The sequence below is a fragment of the Myxocyprinus asiaticus genome, chromosome 29 (assembly GCF_019703515.2).
Source record: "Myxocyprinus asiaticus isolate MX2 ecotype Aquarium Trade chromosome 29, UBuf_Myxa_2, whole genome shotgun sequence".
NCBI lineage: Eukaryota > Metazoa > Chordata > Actinopteri > Cypriniformes > Catostomidae > Myxocyprinus > Myxocyprinus asiaticus.
Window position 1 is genome coordinate 9,255,839 of NC_059372.1, and position 16,673 is coordinate 9,272,511.

General features: G+C 38.8%; 1 protein-coding gene across 3 annotated transcripts in view; it reads right to left on the minus strand.

Annotated features, from left to right (window-relative positions):
* Positions 1 to 16,673, minus strand: part of LOC127419975 (F-actin-monooxygenase mical1-like) — a 43,976-nt gene that overhangs the window by 10,430 nt on the left and 16,873 nt on the right. For all 3 annotated transcript variants that reach the window (XM_051661848.1, XM_051661849.1, XM_051661847.1), the window contains exons 9-16: positions 10,630 to 10,745; positions 10,322 to 10,448; positions 10,137 to 10,227; positions 9,790 to 9,937; positions 8,599 to 8,789; positions 3,774 to 3,883; positions 3,292 to 3,372; positions 2,920 to 3,103 (exon numbers count right to left, since the gene is read on the minus strand). In XM_051661848.1, coding sequence (XP_051517808.1) covers positions 2,920 to 3,103; positions 3,292 to 3,372; positions 3,774 to 3,883; positions 8,599 to 8,789; positions 9,790 to 9,937; positions 10,137 to 10,227; positions 10,322 to 10,448; positions 10,630 to 10,745 — 1,048 coding nt within the window. The remainder of the gene's footprint in view (positions 1 to 2,919; positions 3,104 to 3,291; positions 3,373 to 3,773; positions 3,884 to 8,598; positions 8,790 to 9,789; positions 9,938 to 10,136; positions 10,228 to 10,321; positions 10,449 to 10,629; positions 10,746 to 16,673) is intronic.

The following is a 16,673-nucleotide window of genomic DNA, read 5'->3' on the forward strand; positions in this document are numbered from 1 at the left end:
GCCCAAACAGGAATACAAAACAGCTTGAAAGAAGTTGTAAGAAATAATTCTATAAATACGGAAACAATTATAGCAAATCATAGTTATAAGTCTAAAAATATAAATATATAATTTTTAGGATTATATATATATATATATATATATATATATATATATATATATATATATATATATATATATATTATTTTTTCCAGGTGTATAATCAGGATTTATATGTTTAAATTAGAATTATAATATAATTTAATTAGAGCTGTCAAAATTAACATGTTAACGCATGTGATTATTTTAAATGGTTAACGTGTTATTTTTTCTTTAGCGCGATTAATGCATTTACCAATCTGACATTAGATTCTGACATATTATTCAGCTCAATGCAAGTTCTGAACACTGGTTAGAATAGGCGGAAACTTTACACTGTGTCCGAGGTCATTAAACCGACACACACACCACAAACACACAACAGTGATTCATTACGTGCGCAGTGCAAGCACTAAAAGCAAAACAAGATGTTCTCTGCAGCGCTTTGGAGTTCAAAACAACAAATCATGTAAACGCAGCTTCACGATTGCCGTAGCAAAACACCACGATTAAAATTGTGAAGGATGAGGGTTTAAGAGATTTAATGCCCATTGCAATGAATACTGAACCTATGGGGACTCGTTTTATTTCAATTAGTCCCACTTAACACTTTGGGAAACTTGAATTGGTGATATTTAATGCATTTCTATATATATACTGTGAAATACTTTGTTATGAAAATGTTAATAAAATATTTTTGTTATGTATTCTTTTCTTTTCAAAAGAGGAAATAAATGCATTTTGACAGGAAAATGATACAGTGCATTCAAAAAGTATTCAGACTACTTCATTTTTTCACATTTTGTTATGTTGCAGCCTTATGCTAAAATGCTTTACATTTTTAGTATTTTTTTCACATCAATCTATACTCCATACCCCATAATGACAAAGCAAAAACCAGATTTTTGATAACTTTGCAAATTTTTATATATATATATATATATATATATATATATATATATATATATATATATATATATGATATATTCAGACCCTTAACTCAGTACTTACTGTAGCTGAAGCACCTTTGGCAGCGATTACAGCCTCAAGTCTTTCTGGGTATGACGCGACAAGCTTTGCACACATGGATTTGGGGATTTTCTGCCATTTTTCTCTGCAGATACTCTCAAGCTCTGTCAGGTTGGATGGGGACCTTCAGTGGACAGCCATTTTCAGGTCTCTCTAGAGATGTTTGATTGGATTCAAGTCCAGGCTCTGGCTGGGCAACTCAAGGACATTCACAGAGTCATTGTCCTGTTGGAAGGTAAACCTTTGGCCCAGTCTGAGGTCCGGAGCGCTCTGGACCAGGTTTTCATTAAGGATATCTCTGTATTTTCCCGCGTTCAGCTTTCCTTCAACCCTGACCAGTCCCCCAGTTCCTGCCGCTGAAAAACATCCCCCCGGCATGATGCTACCGCCACCAAGCTTCACTGTTGGGATGGTATTGCGCAGGTGATGAGCGGTGCCTGGTTTCCTCCAAACATGATACTTGGTATTGAGGCAAAACAGTTCAGAGAATCTTGTTTCTCACAGTCTGAGATTCCTTTAGGTGCTTTTTTGCTTTCTTGCACTGAGGAGAGGCTTCCATCTGGCCATAAAGCCCAGATCGGTGGAGTGTTGCAGTGATGGTTGTCCCTTCTGCAAGTTTCTCCCATCTCCACACATGATCTCTGGAGCTCAACCAGAGTGACTGTCGGGTTCTTGGTCACCTCTCTTACCAAGGCCCTTCTCCCCTGATTGCTCAGTTTGATCGGGCGGCCAGCTCTAAGAAGAGTCCTGGTTGTTCCAAACTTTTTCCATTTAAGAATTATGGAGGCCACTGTGCTCTTGGGAACCATCAATGCAGCCGAAACTTTTTGTAGCCTTCCCCAGATCTGTGCCTCGACACAATCCTGTCTCTGAGCTCTGCAAGCAGTTCCTTTGACCTAATGGCTTAGTGTTTGCTCTGATATGCATTTTCAGCTGTGAGACCTTATATAGACAGGTGTGTGCCTTTCCAAATCATGTCCAATCAATTGAATTTGCCACAGGTGGACTCCAATCAAAGTGTAGAAACATCTCAAAGGATGCACCTGAGCTACATTTCCAGTGTCATAGCAAAGGGTCTGAATACTTATGTCAATGTGATATTTCAGTTTTTTTCTTTTTAATACATTTGCAAAGTTATCAAAAATCTAGTATTTGCTTTGTCATTATGGGGTATGGAGTGCAGATTGAAGTGAAAAAATAAAATAATTTAAAGCATTTTAGCATAAGGCTGCAACATAACAAAATGTGAAAAAAATGAAGGGGTCTAAATACTTTCTAAATGCACTGTATATAGTCAAATTTAAGCACTTTTAAAATCTGCGATTAATCCCAGTTAACTTAAAAAAAAAAAATCATGCAATTAATCGTGATTAAATATTTTAAATCAACTGACAGCATCAGCTATATTTATTGGCATATTTCTTTATTTTGATCAAATATAATCAATAACAAAATTATTAATCTGAGAATATAAATGTATTATTTGTCAGGATTTGTATTCAGGTGTATAAGCAGGATTTATAATCATTATTATATTATATGTATATTTACTGGTATATTTCTGTTTTTTTTTTTTTTTATTAAAAATAAAATATTAAATGTTTTAATTTAACACCTGTAATAAACAGTATTTCTTCAGATTTTCTAACTTTAGCTTGTGGTTCTTAAGGAAAAGACTTTAACTAAAGATCTCCATATGTGTACAAACAGGAAAGCTAGTTAAAACTGTATGACAGAAGTTGCAGAGTTAGTCCGACCTTGTATCCAGGACCTTAACCCTGACATTACCATGTACCCCAGGCCTGTGCTCACCTGTGTCGGAGTGGAAAGTGTATCCGCCCTGCCGCAGGGTGGTGGCACACTTATTACATTTGAAACAGCTCCGGTGGAAGAACTTGCCCTCAGCGCTTCCCCTCTCCAGCACATACAAATGCTCCTGACAGAAATAACAGAGCTCACTGCCGCATGTATCCAATGATGGCATGGGCGGTACAGGCTGCGGGAGAGAAGAGGAGAAGTATGCAATCACTTGACCCATATTTACTCACCAGTGGCTCATCATCTGTTGTGATTAATGCTGAAAACATTAACATAATATCCGCCCCTCGCTCCTTATAGGAGTTAACTGCTTCACAATAAACACTGCTGCACCATTTTATTAAGAAACTACATTTCACCACTTACTTCTTCCTGTTTCACATCCTTCTCCTCTTCTTTCTCCTTCATCTTTTCCTTTCTTGATATTCGTTCTGATGCCAGTCGCTCCTGGGGGACACAGGTCACATGATCTCATTTACAGCACTGGTTGCATAATGTGGCGACAGCAGATCGGCGGAAATAAACAATGACTTCACTGCTATCCCGCACTGCAAACGAGCAGCAGGCAAACACCAAAATCATTTTCAGCTGTACGCCCTTTATTTTATTATGTCTCGTTAAAGTTCAACACCGTGTTTCCTCATTGTGGCAACAGTGTGGCAGTAATTGCTTTTGGCGAGAGCCGTGAAAATAACGGGGGCGTTTTCTTGTGGTTCGTTACAACACGTCTGATTGCATGCTCTATTTAACCCAACATGCCACACATGACCTTTAATGGCCACCATTAATATGATTTCAACGAGATAGGGGGGTTTGCTGTTCAGGATAACATGCTGGTGTTTGCGTACCTTGCGTCTTTGGAGGGAGTTATGCTTGAGTTTGTTGATGAAGAAGACGGCCGATCGGGTTCTGGACAGGGAGAGGGTCTTGTTGTGGGGCGAGAGACTGTTTGAGCGATCTGTGGACAACAGATAGAGTGAAAATAGTGAGATGCGATCAGAAAAATCAGTCTGCCAGAAATATGTTATCTTATTTATATTTCAATTTTGTTTAAATGTTAGCTCATTTAGCAATAATGGCAAAGTATGAATTGCATAAATTACATTTTTGTTAATGTAACAATGAAATGCAAAGTACAAGTGAAGGATAAATCAAACAAATCACCACTGAATACACCAAAATGCAAAAAAAAAAAAAAAAATGCATTCAGATTGTGAATATCATCAGTGTTATAAAAACTAATTGAAAAGACTGAAAAATAAAATCATCACTTATAATCTCTCCTAAACACAATCTATTATGTACGTAAATAATTACATAATTATGCACTTCATTTTCCTTGAATTTAAAAAGGTTAATCTTAGATTAAATTTACCGAAACATTTGCAGCACAAAAAATAAATAAAATAAAGAAACAGAACACAACACAGAAAAACCAAACATAAAAACCCCCCGGAAAAAACAAAGCGCAAAAGCACTACCAAATATAAGCTTCGCTTTAGATGCACTTTAGAAAACTAAAAACTAACATATAAAAAAATAATAAATAAATAAATAAAACAAATGAAAACGAAATGAAATATATAATTCCATACCCTTTAAACTGGAGCAGACATGAGTCGTCACATTCAATATGCTGTTTGCGGTGTCGTGTTAGAGATGGGCTGTATCAGACCCCACCCCCTTCCCCAGAATACACACATCCATAGACGGCATGAGTGACAGCTCAACCTGGAGCACATCTGTCTGCGATCCCCTCCCAACAAACACAGCATCCGACACTAAACACTGAACACTGAGCACAGCCCCCTGCACCCCCTCTGAAGGCTGCGATACCTCTTTTGCAGATGCTGTCTTGTAATCATTCGTATAGCAGAGCGTTCTACTGCTGGAATGGGATCCAGTCTCGGTGATAAGCAGCTGATTTCTCCTGAGCTGAGCATGTATGCTGCTGCAGCCGTGGCTGTCAGACTTCAGACAGCAGATCACTGCCCATATACAGCAGTGCATGCTGGGAATAGCTTTTAAAGAGACAGCAGCACTAATTTCAGGTAGAGACCTTGGTGATGGCATGGTTACTATGTGTGCTGTCTGAAAGATTAATAATCTTAAATACCCTGAGGTTAAATGAATATGCAAATATAACGGCACTTTTAATTAAACATACATTCCAAGACTTGTATAAGCGCTGTAGGTGCAAGTCAGCAGAGATGTTAACTGAAACAGCCTGTTCTAGCTGACAAGTCTCAAATTCTATTAGTAGGTGAATCTCACAAAACCTGTCAAGAACAGTCCAGGTCATATTTCTTCCCAAAAATCATTATTTTCATGACAATTAAAGGGATAGTTTATCCAAAAATGAAAATTCCTGCCAGCTAGCTAAATGTGTATGACATTCTTTCTTCTGCTGAACACAAATGAAGATTTTTAGAAGAATATCTCAGCTCTGTTGGTCCATACAATGCAAGTGAATGGTGATTATAATTATAATTTTGAGATTGATTACGTTGTCATTTTCAGCGGTACCTTGATTGTCAACAGAGATGTCTCATAGCAACCGAATTAATAAACGATAATGCAATGCTAACATTTGTTCTACAGGTTTACGATAATCAAAAGAAAGTGTTTTGAACATCTGTCTCTGCACACGTTTGCTAAACAGGTTTTATTGTCATGTAAATGTAGAAACTTTGACTCAATATGCATATTATTTAATAAAAGTGAAGGTTTATCATAGACTGTAAATCTCCCTTGGTGCCGACATGTTTGCGTGACACACCTGCATCTCAGCTAAATCAGAACCGAAGATTTCCACACGAGTTGTAAGTCCAACATAAAGTGGCGTTCCATTGCAGTTTTCCCAGTATGAAGTTTAAAATTCCGAGTTAAATGGGAGGAAGCATGAATCATCACAGCAACAAACTCCAACAGAGCACAGCTCTGGAGAAGCGTGCACACACACAAGGCGAAATCTTTCTTTCAAACAACTAGATGGAGCACAGCTGAATGTAACAGAACGCAGGGTCTTCAAAGCTATTTTCAACTTAACACTGCGTTTTAAAAATGCGATGATTATGGCGTCACGGAAACCACGGTTTGCAGATACATGGTTCAGAAACAGTGGTGCACACTTAGCTTATTAGCGTAACCTGAAGGAAGAACAGAGACATGCATTCTGAGCATTGTTTCATTGAATTGACCAGCGAGTCTTCACATAATGACAAAATATTATGCATAGGCGGAGGGTGAAGAACTGCAGGGTAAGGCTACAAACACCGCTCGCTCCCCCCCCCCAACACAAAAAAACCCCCACCACAGGTTATAATTATAGGCTTATAATAATAATAATAAAATTAACTATTAACAATAACAAATTTAAATACACATATTGCCATCTGGAGCCATATATTCAGTCAGGGCTTAAATTGGGCTGCAACGGTCCGGCACCTTTGCTTGTTTGAAAATCTATTCTGTTTCTTTTATGCTCCATCACAATATTTGTTTAACACATTTTAAACTTTCTGGCTCCATTTCACAATTATACTTGCTCAGAAACCTTTCAGCTTCATTATGCTTCGGCTCTTAGTCAGTTCCGCATCCTGGTAGAGGCAGCTATTCATCTCGTGCCCCCACATATAGACGCGCGTTCCACTTCTCTATTGTTCTGTGGTCCGATCTCTAATTAATAGAAATCGCGAAATACATCATGGAATCAACTGCTCACGCATTTCTGAGATCAATATGCAGTAGCAATTTTGCTTAGTTTGTGCATTTACTTTTAAATTGTAAAATAACTGGATAGTTTTGCATGTTCAAAGGCAAGATTACGCCTTACCTCGGGCAACAAGAAAATAAACTTGTCCCAGCTGTCATCTGATTTTTATAAAATGCATAAAATACATCTGATATCATTACATTTTTTTTTGTCATTTAATATACAATACTAAATCAAATAACTATTTTCACAATTAAGTTAAATATTGACAGACAAATGATAGGCCTATAACAGAATTCCAGTCAAAGAGATTCATCTGAGAGAAGAAAATTATATTCCATGAAATAGGCATATGCCTATGAATATACCATATACGTATTAAGATACACATATTTTTAATTGAATGGATGTTATAACAGCAATCACACAATTTTAAGGTTCCCATCCTTAGAAATCTCAATTTAACCCCTGCATTCAAGACAAAATATTTTATTAAATGGCATCTACTACCAACTGTAAATGTTCACACTCCATACAAAGCCTTCCAGAATAAATGGTTATTATTGTTGTTTACACAGATGCTAGTAGGCTATTCATATGAATAATTATTTTAGCGACTCAATATTAGGCTTTAAACTATGCATGCAAATATGCACGATTTGTTTTATTGGCATAACAGCAAATTAAATAATAGGCAGTAAGCACTCTTTGCAAATGTAGCAAAATAAAATTAAATAAAAAAGGAACTGTTTGGACCTGCATACACCGTTATAAGTGATCCCGCAACTATAGAGTATTTCATGCATTTGAATTAAAGTTTTGGACGTTAAGATAAAATCCAATGGAGTGAGTCCTCTTCACAAGCTCAAGGAACGATGATGAATTTATTGATTTGCTTATTGATTTAAATGTGAATGGATGCAATTAAAAAGGAATGTTAGAAATGCGGATACACTAATTTCAATGCTACCATAATCTAATACATATGTATTAATGTAAGAAATGCACTACATTATTTTATATTTGTTTTAAAATGTTAAATTCTTTCAAAAATAAAGACATTCTCCATGCACGCAGTGACTCAAGCGATTTACATTTTAAGATGAATTTGGCCATGGCCACTGATCTAGAGTCAGCTTTCCCTTTACGCTAGTAATTAAAGTTGGTATATGAGGTTTGGAAACTGATCCTAGGCAGTTTACTGGTGCAGCTATGAGCAGTGTTATCCCGGAGCGTCAAAAGGGATTTCCGATCAATACCTAATAAGCATTAATACGAACATCATGCCCGTGGCCAGGGGAAGGCTAAGCCTTGCCCAGCCTTACACACGCTCCACCTATGATATTATGCATTATATTTTGATTATGCCCTCTTTTGCACTTATTGTAACAGACTACATCATAACAGCCTATGTTAATGAACAGACGTTGGAACAACGAGACACAATGCAGCAGCCAAAGACGTATGACATGTTTGTACATTCTGCATTTGTATACGTTTATATATATATATATATATATATATTACAGCATTTATTAATCTTTGTTAATGTTATTTAATAAAAATACATTTGTTCATTGTTAGTTCATTGTTAGTTCATAGTGCATTAACTAATGTTAACAAATATAACTTTTGTGACCCGGACATGTTTTCGTAAGATTCATCCGTTGCCGAGTCATTGAACATTTTTGCTGATTTACAGTACTTATTAGTCATAACTGTATAGCTCTTTTGGCACTGTGTGCTCGCCTAGAACTTTCTCTGCAGCATCATGGGTAGAGTAGTTTTTCAACACAAATTCCGCTATTAAATGCGATTTTTTTTAAATTAAGTTGAAATAACATAGACTGATGTCTTCAACAGAAGCATACATTATCGATTAACAACCTCAGAACTCTCAAAAGGTCTGCCTTTAAAGGTTTATTCAGTAAGTTCTTTAAAAATGAATATATTATTACCTGCTGGTGTCTCTTTCTCTGTGAGAGCATTACGGATCTGGGTGAGGTAGACCACCATTGAGAGCTGGTCGATTTTACTGCTCATATCACTGGCACGCATGACTGGGGCAATGCCTAACTCCCTCTCCACAAGGTCAAAGGCCAACTGGATGTTTTTAGCTGCATTAGACTCATCTAAATGGGACAAATCACTGAAAGAAAGGGCAGCAAGAATATTATTTGAATATAATTTACATATTTATTTACACATTAACATTTGCATTGTATTTACATATAGACAACTTGACAATTACAGCAGAACTGCAGGTTTGACAACTAGAGCTGATGCATATGTAATTGATTTTTTATTAAATATTGTAATTGATAATTTATTAATCTATCTACCTGCTTGCAGTATGCATGGTATATACACCGATCAGCCACAACATTAAAACCACCTGCTTAATATTGTGTAGGTCCCCCTCGTGCCACCAAAACAGCGCCAACCCGCATCTCAGAATAGCATTCTGAGATTATATTCTTCTCACAACAATTGTACAGAGCGGTTATCCGAGTTACCGTAGACTTTATCAGTTCGAACCAGTCTGGCTATTCTCTGTTGACCTCTCTCATCAACAAGGCATTTCCATCCACAGAACTGCCGCTTACTGGATGTTTTTAGTTTTTGGCACCGTTCAGAGTAAATTCTAGAGACTGTTGTGTGTGAAAATCCCAGGAGATCAGCAGTTACAGAAATACTCAAACCAGCCCGTCTGGCACCAACAATCATCCATGCGATTATCTAATCAGCCAATGGTTTGGCAGCAGTGCAATGCATAAAATCATGCAGATACGGGTCAGGAGCTTCAGTTAATGTTCACATCAACCATAAGAATGGGGAAAAAATGGGACCTCAGTGATTTGGACCGTGGCATGATTGTTGGTGCCAGATGGGCTGGTTTGAGTATTTCTGTAACTGCTGATCTCCTGGGATTTTCACAAGGGGGACCTCCACAATATTAGGCAGGTGGTTTTAATGTTGTAGCTGATCAGTGTATATACACAGTATATATATATCAAAGTACCACGGTATTAACATTTTATACCATCACTGTACCATGGTACCACCACAGTACTCTTTTTTTAACTTAGTCTCCCTGTGTTTAAATGAGCATGTTAATATTCATCATCCAGGGTAGGAGCTGGTCTTACATGAGTTCAGGTCTGAAGTGGTGTATGAGAGCGCAGAGAGCCAGACCAGACCTCCAGGACTCACTCAGATCCTTCACCTTAACTTGCTCATACCCTTCAGTGTTCCTCTTACACCAGGACAACAGCTCCTCCAGACGCCGGATAGACTCTAAACACACAGATTCAGTCCATCACATAAGTGCAATGTGTGTGAACATGTATTTTGAGAGCCGATGCCTAGATTGTGAGGAACTGAATACCTCAGCTGGGAGGGGAAAAATGCTGTATTTCCATTAATGGTTATTAAAACAATAAAACAATGACGATAAATGTACTAGAGCAGTTTAAGTGACTCTGATCACATTTACCTTGTTTAGGTTTTGCTTTTATGGCAGGTTTCCTTTGCTTGTTGGGTTTGCTGATATCACAATTTTCCTCTTTGTCATACAGATGCTGGATCTTTAAATTAAAGACACATATAAAAACACTTCAAAAAAACTCTCATAATTATACATAATAATACAAGCATGCTTTTGCTTATGTGTAGCATGACCTGTTTTGGTTTGATAGAGGACGGTTTGAGGTTTGGGTATCGTGTGGACGGATCAATGCTGTATGCATTATAGTTCTTGCCGGTGTTTTCTGGAGTTGTTTGAGAGAGTAACTGATACACACTCTCCCTGGGAAAGACACATGTCATGGTACCATTAGAACAGGATTAGAACTTGCATCACTCACATGAACACCATGTGCTTTTGAGCATATAAAAAGCGACATAACCCATAAGCGATCTTTGCTTTGGTGGTTTAGAGGTCATGTGAGAGCTTGTGAATGAGGTAAAAAAAAAAGAAGATTGAATACCTTTCCGCCAGCACCTGCAGGGGCGACACACCTTTGCCCCAATTCCTGACCATCCACGCGGTGTCAAATGCAGCCAGGAAACCACGAGCAATGCCGGTCCCCAAAGGCCAAAATGGCTGCAGAAAAAAGAGGAAAAAAAAAACATCCCTAAAATAGCTATAATAAAAACACAATATAAAAATATCAAATAGTGTTTAAGAGACAAGTCCAAGTTGACTGAGAACATGCATTGGTATTGAAAATTCTGCTGATATCTTTGGCTGATTATTATGTTGGCTTGACCGTTACCGTTATTCTACAATCTTTGTTTATGTCTAGAGCTGGAATAGAGCGCAACAGTGTCCGCCCACTTTTTCAGCCACGTTGGTTCTGGAAATATAAGCGCAGCATGGTTCTAGAGGGAAGACTCGCAGCTGTACATCATCGCACCATTAGCTAGGTAACTCCTAACCAATCATGCATCAGCCATTGCTTTATAAGCCTGCTTACAATCTATCACATTGCCGTTTCAGTGTGCCAACATGGCAACATCATTCTATAGCTCACTACGTCTGACGTCGAGTCAGATTCGCTCCCCGACGAGCTAACATCCATCTCTGGACATGTATTAGTCACTGCTCCTTACCTTTTATCCAGGATCAGCAGCTCCGCAACACACGTCTGCAATTTCCAGATTGTCAGTGGGATCGCGGCCCTCTTGGAATGATAATAGACATGTTAACGGCATCTCTGTCAACTCTGATCTCTCCAGGCCACAGGTGAACCAGTTCACATAACATCTCGGGAAGCCTGCCTTCCCTCCCCAACGATGCAGTCGCTTCATCTCAACTTTCTGCCCCGCAACAAACCTACGTGGCGTAAACGATCACCAAACCCGGATCTTCATCCATACCTCAGTCACGTAGGAGACCTCCCTCAGTCGAGCCACCACATCTATTGCAACTGGAATGCATGACCCAGTGCGGAAGGAGCACGCTCCTCGCCAAGTCTGTCGCCTCTAAAATCATCGCCTGAAGGCAGCAGCTGATTCCCATCATAAATAAGCGAAGTTCTCAATCATATCCATCAAATGTATTCAGAGTAAATCATTTATTCTTATGTTCGGACCATTTTTCAATTATTGGGGACTTTCAAGCATTGGGGCTTTATCAATGTTCAAAATTTCAAAGCTCATCACGAGTTTAACAACTATGTCAGCCTAACTACATTACATTTTAGAATCAATGCATTTCAGTTTTTGCTCCGTTTACTTTTAATGCACTTGTGGATGGGGCTGTTACATTTAGTAGCAGGTAAGTAAGGTTTTGTTTAATTAGTATCTTGCAAAGCAGATACTGAATATTCAGTCGACTGAAGCTTTACATGTCATGGACCATGTGTCGTGCTGCTGGCTTTATGGGCTTTATCAGGAGCTTAAGCTTCAATCATCACATCTTTTGCATCTACATACTTCAACCCCTTTCAAGGCTGGGCACGGCACCCTCCTCTCCAAAGCAAACATCAAGACGCTTCCAAAAGTCATACCCATTCACCCCAATGCTCATTTCAACATCATGTAGCAAATTGTATTCCACTACAGTTACAATTTAAATCATTGGTAATTAGAATACAATTACATTCAAAAAGTATTTTGATTATTGAAGAGATTACTTTGCATTTTATTGTCATTTGTTTCATTTAATATTTAGTCCTTTCAGATGGAAAACATTTATACATATAAATGATGCGATCCAAAGTGCATTTGAACAGCGGTGAAACACTTTCTTGTGATGTGTTACATTCATACGAGCAGACAGAGAAGTAAGTTTGAAGTAAGTTTGGAGCAGAAGAAATAGAAATAAACCTTGTGTAAATTGTCAGCTTTACACTAAGCTAAAATGCTATTTCTAGCCATTTTACATGCACGTTACCAGGCACGATCATATTTTTTGAATCAAGAAAATTCAAATTAGATCATAATTTCTTTTTTTCTAGTAAGACCTTTGATATTAGGGGAAAAAATCGATAATATAATTGATAATTTTTTTATTGTTTTCCTGTAAAAATATCTAAAAGTCCTTAAAACAAGATCAATTAGATTTATCTTGTTTTAGAAACAACACTGCATAAGATATTTAGGTTTTTCAGAGAATGTATTTTTAACATGTGTATTTTGTCTTACTGTACTGGCAGAATTTTTATAGTCAAAACAAGTGAAAAAAATCTGCCAGTGCTGAAGAAGTAATCCAAAGTATTTAGAATACGTTACTGACCTTGAGTAATCTAACGGATTATGTTACCAATTACATTTTACACCATGTATTCTGTAAACTGTAGTGGAATACATTTCAAAAGTAACCCTGCCTTTAGGTCACCTAGTTTTGCCATGAGCATCATTCAAGACCGCTCCATCTCTCACCTCTCTCACGCTAGCCATTTCGTCGATAACACTCTGACAACGTATCTACTGACGACTGCCAATCGGACCTCAAATCTGGTCCCCATTGCTAATCACCAGAACTGATTTTCCCTTTTCCATAACAAAACCCCGAAACCTCAGACGGCATGACCTTTTTCACGGATGTGCACCCTCTGAAGGTCTTGAGGCTACTGTATAGGAACATGATTCGCAGGGAAATGGCCAGACTAATTTTTCACTCGTGCCAGCTCCCCTTCATCCACATCTTCGAAATTCACCCCATTGTCATGCCAACATATTATGGGGTCCCCCCTGGGCACGCAAACGTATTGTTGTTTTTTGTAACACCGCATTCGTGATCACCAAAGGCAGGTCCTCCTCCAGGTTTCTTAGCCCCTACTGAGACATTTGACATGTCACAGCACCAACTGAACCCCATTCTCTCAGCTGAGCACATTCCCAGGAGTTCCATCAACTATGTCCCACCACCAGCATACTTCTCGTCCCCTGCCCACACCTTTCGAACATCTACCAGACTAAGCCCCTCACTCCTCTAAAGATTCTCTTTAGCTAAAACTCATGCAGAAAGGACGCGCCCAGTCCACGCTCATTTCACCCTTTTTTCTCAAACACTCCAAAACAGACCACGCAGGGTACGGTTGTAGCATAACGATATCTATAATCTCCAGCTCCTCCTGCCTCGACACCTCCACTGCATATATCTGAAAACTAGTTCACAATCCGCATCTGACCCCTCAAATATTGCGATCCCCTCCCCTAGTCTCGGGGCACTCATACAGAATTGGTGCAGCCACAACGGCCGCTCATCAAGGACTATCAGAACATACAATCAGATGCTCGGCTGCTGGTCTTCTTCATCCTACCAGAAATATATTCGACCCAACCCTCATATCATCACACATGCTCAACTCTCCATCAGCCATAAGTTTTCATACCTATCTGATGGCGGTCGGGGGCTCTCACTGCTCATCCACATCTTTTCCCACACTATTATCAAATTCAAGCACGTCTATTGTCCTGCAAGGACACCGCATAACCATATCCATCCTCCTCACCAGGGCTTCCACAATCCCAAGCATGGTTTTCCTTTGCATAGATACTGCACAAGCCTAGCTTGCCCTCGTCGGAGGGTTCATAATCATCATGGGATATCTTTCAACGAAGGGTATTGCACACAACATTGCCATTGTCGTCTGGCTTTATGCTACATTGTTCATCTTTCAGCAAAGATTACCATCAAACAATGTCCACCCTTGTCGGAGGGTTCATAATCAAATGTTGTTTTCTTTCAATGAAGGGTATTGCACGCAACGTTGCCATTTTCGTATGGCTTTCCGCTACATTGTTTATCTTTCGGCAAAGATATTCCAAACAACACCACCCTCGTCGGAGGGTTCATAATCAAATGTTGTTTATCTTTCAACTAAAGATCCTGCACAACAACGTCGGCCTTACCGTAGGGCCTCATATCACGTTGTTCATCTTTTCGCAAAGATTGTGCACAACCACGGGCTGTTTTCACATCTCCTTTTCTCTTCTCCAAATTGAACGCCAAACACAAGACCTGGTTCGCAACCTGACCGGATCACCTCTTTTTGGGGGTAGTATTTTTTTTTATTCATCTCCTTTTCTCCCCAATTTGGAATGCCCAAATCCCACTACTTAGTAGGTCCACGAGGTGGCACGGTTACTCACCTCAATCCGGGTGGCGGAGGACAAGTCTCAGTTGCCGCTACTTCTGAGACTGTCAATCCGTGCATCTTATCGTGTGGCTCGCTATGCATGACACAGCGGAGACTCTGCACGTGGAGGCTCATGCTATCCTCCGCGATCCAAGCACAAATTACCACGTGCCCCATTGAGAGCAAGAACCACTAATCAAGACCACGAGGAGGTTACCCCATGTGACTCTACCCTCCCTAACAACCGGGCCAATTTGGTTGCTTAGAAGACCTGGATGGAGTCACTCAGCACGCCCTGGATTCGAACTCATGACTCCAGGGGTGGTAATCAGTGTCAATGCTTGCTGAGCAACACAGGCCCTGGGGGTAGTATTTTATTTATCTCTTTTGGGGTAGCCTCCTATCTCCGGCAGGATCTGAGTACAACTTCTTCGGACCGCCAGATGGGGCTAATGCCAAAGAGAGACATTACATTCCTGTTTCATATTCATCAAATAAATGTCATCTTAAATTTTACGCAAGTCTGCATATCTTCCTGATAGAAATGTAAGCGCAGCATATTTCTAGCGGGAAGACTCGCAGCTGTACATCATCACACCATTAGCAAGGTATCTCCTAGCCAATCACATGTAAGCCATTGCTTTATAAGTCTCCTTACAATCTATCACATTGCTGTTTCAGTGTGCCAACACGGCAAACTCCAGCACCCCACCATCACCAGTTGAGTCCCGTCCTGCACGGGGGTAGGCTCCTCGCCCCTGCCTCCTATCTCTGGCAGGATCTGACGGTTCCGAATACAACATCTTCAGACCGCCAGATGGGACTTATGCCAAAGAGACATTACATTCCTGTTTCATATGCATCAAATAAATTTCATCTTAAACTTTACTCAAGTCTGCGAGTCTTTCTGATAGAAATATTTTTTCCCATTCATTTCTTTCAAAATTGAAGGACTTTTCAAAAAATCCTTCATAAATGAGTTCTAAACCATGAACCAAACCAACCAGCTCCGAGGTGAATCAGAACATTACAAACTTTTATTTGAAGCAAAAAAGTATTTGAAAATCAGATTAAAAGACTAAGGTACAATGCTGTGTACTTACAGTCTTTCACAAGGGCACAAACTACAATCTCATGAAGCACTGTGAATGACGTAATCCAATAAAAACCGATGGAAATACATAAAACTATTTATTTTAGGTTGTTGATTATAAGTATAGAAACAATATATTTTAAGTTTATTACAAAATATTCAGATATGTATAAATAAATAGTTTGAGGGTGAAGGAAGACCGACTCTAATGCTTCACTCAAAGGGTGCGTCATGAAGGTGGGCAATCTTTTCCAGGCTTTTTTGTCTGCAGTTCTCTGATTGGTGGACCTTTGGAGTTGTTCTTCAGAAATTCTGCTATTAAATGCGATTTTTAAACAATGAAGTTGAAATTACGCTGACTGGTGGATTCAACAGAAGCATTTACCATGGATTAACAACCTTGGAGCTCACGGTAGGTCACTCTGAAAAGGTTTATATGTTATTGTTAAATCAATTCATCTGTGGAAAAATTTATTGGGATTTTTACTTCCGGAACCTGACAGTTATTGTATGCTATCTCTTTTCTAAGTGATCAAACTTACGGTTTTCACACAGCAGACGATGAAAAAAATCCCATAGATTTACATTGACGGAATGTTCAAATAAATATGAGGGCCCATGAGTGACATGCAATAATCAATTGATAAATAAATAAATCAATAAATCAAATGAGCAATCAATTTTATTCATGTGGATGAATAGATAAAAGAATCAAAAAAGTTATCAAAAAATAACTAATTAATAAAAACACAGATACATAAACTAAAAAAGCAATATTCAATTTAACAGTTTATAATATACAATTTATGATAAAACATTATTATTATTATTAATATGTGGTTACGGAGTG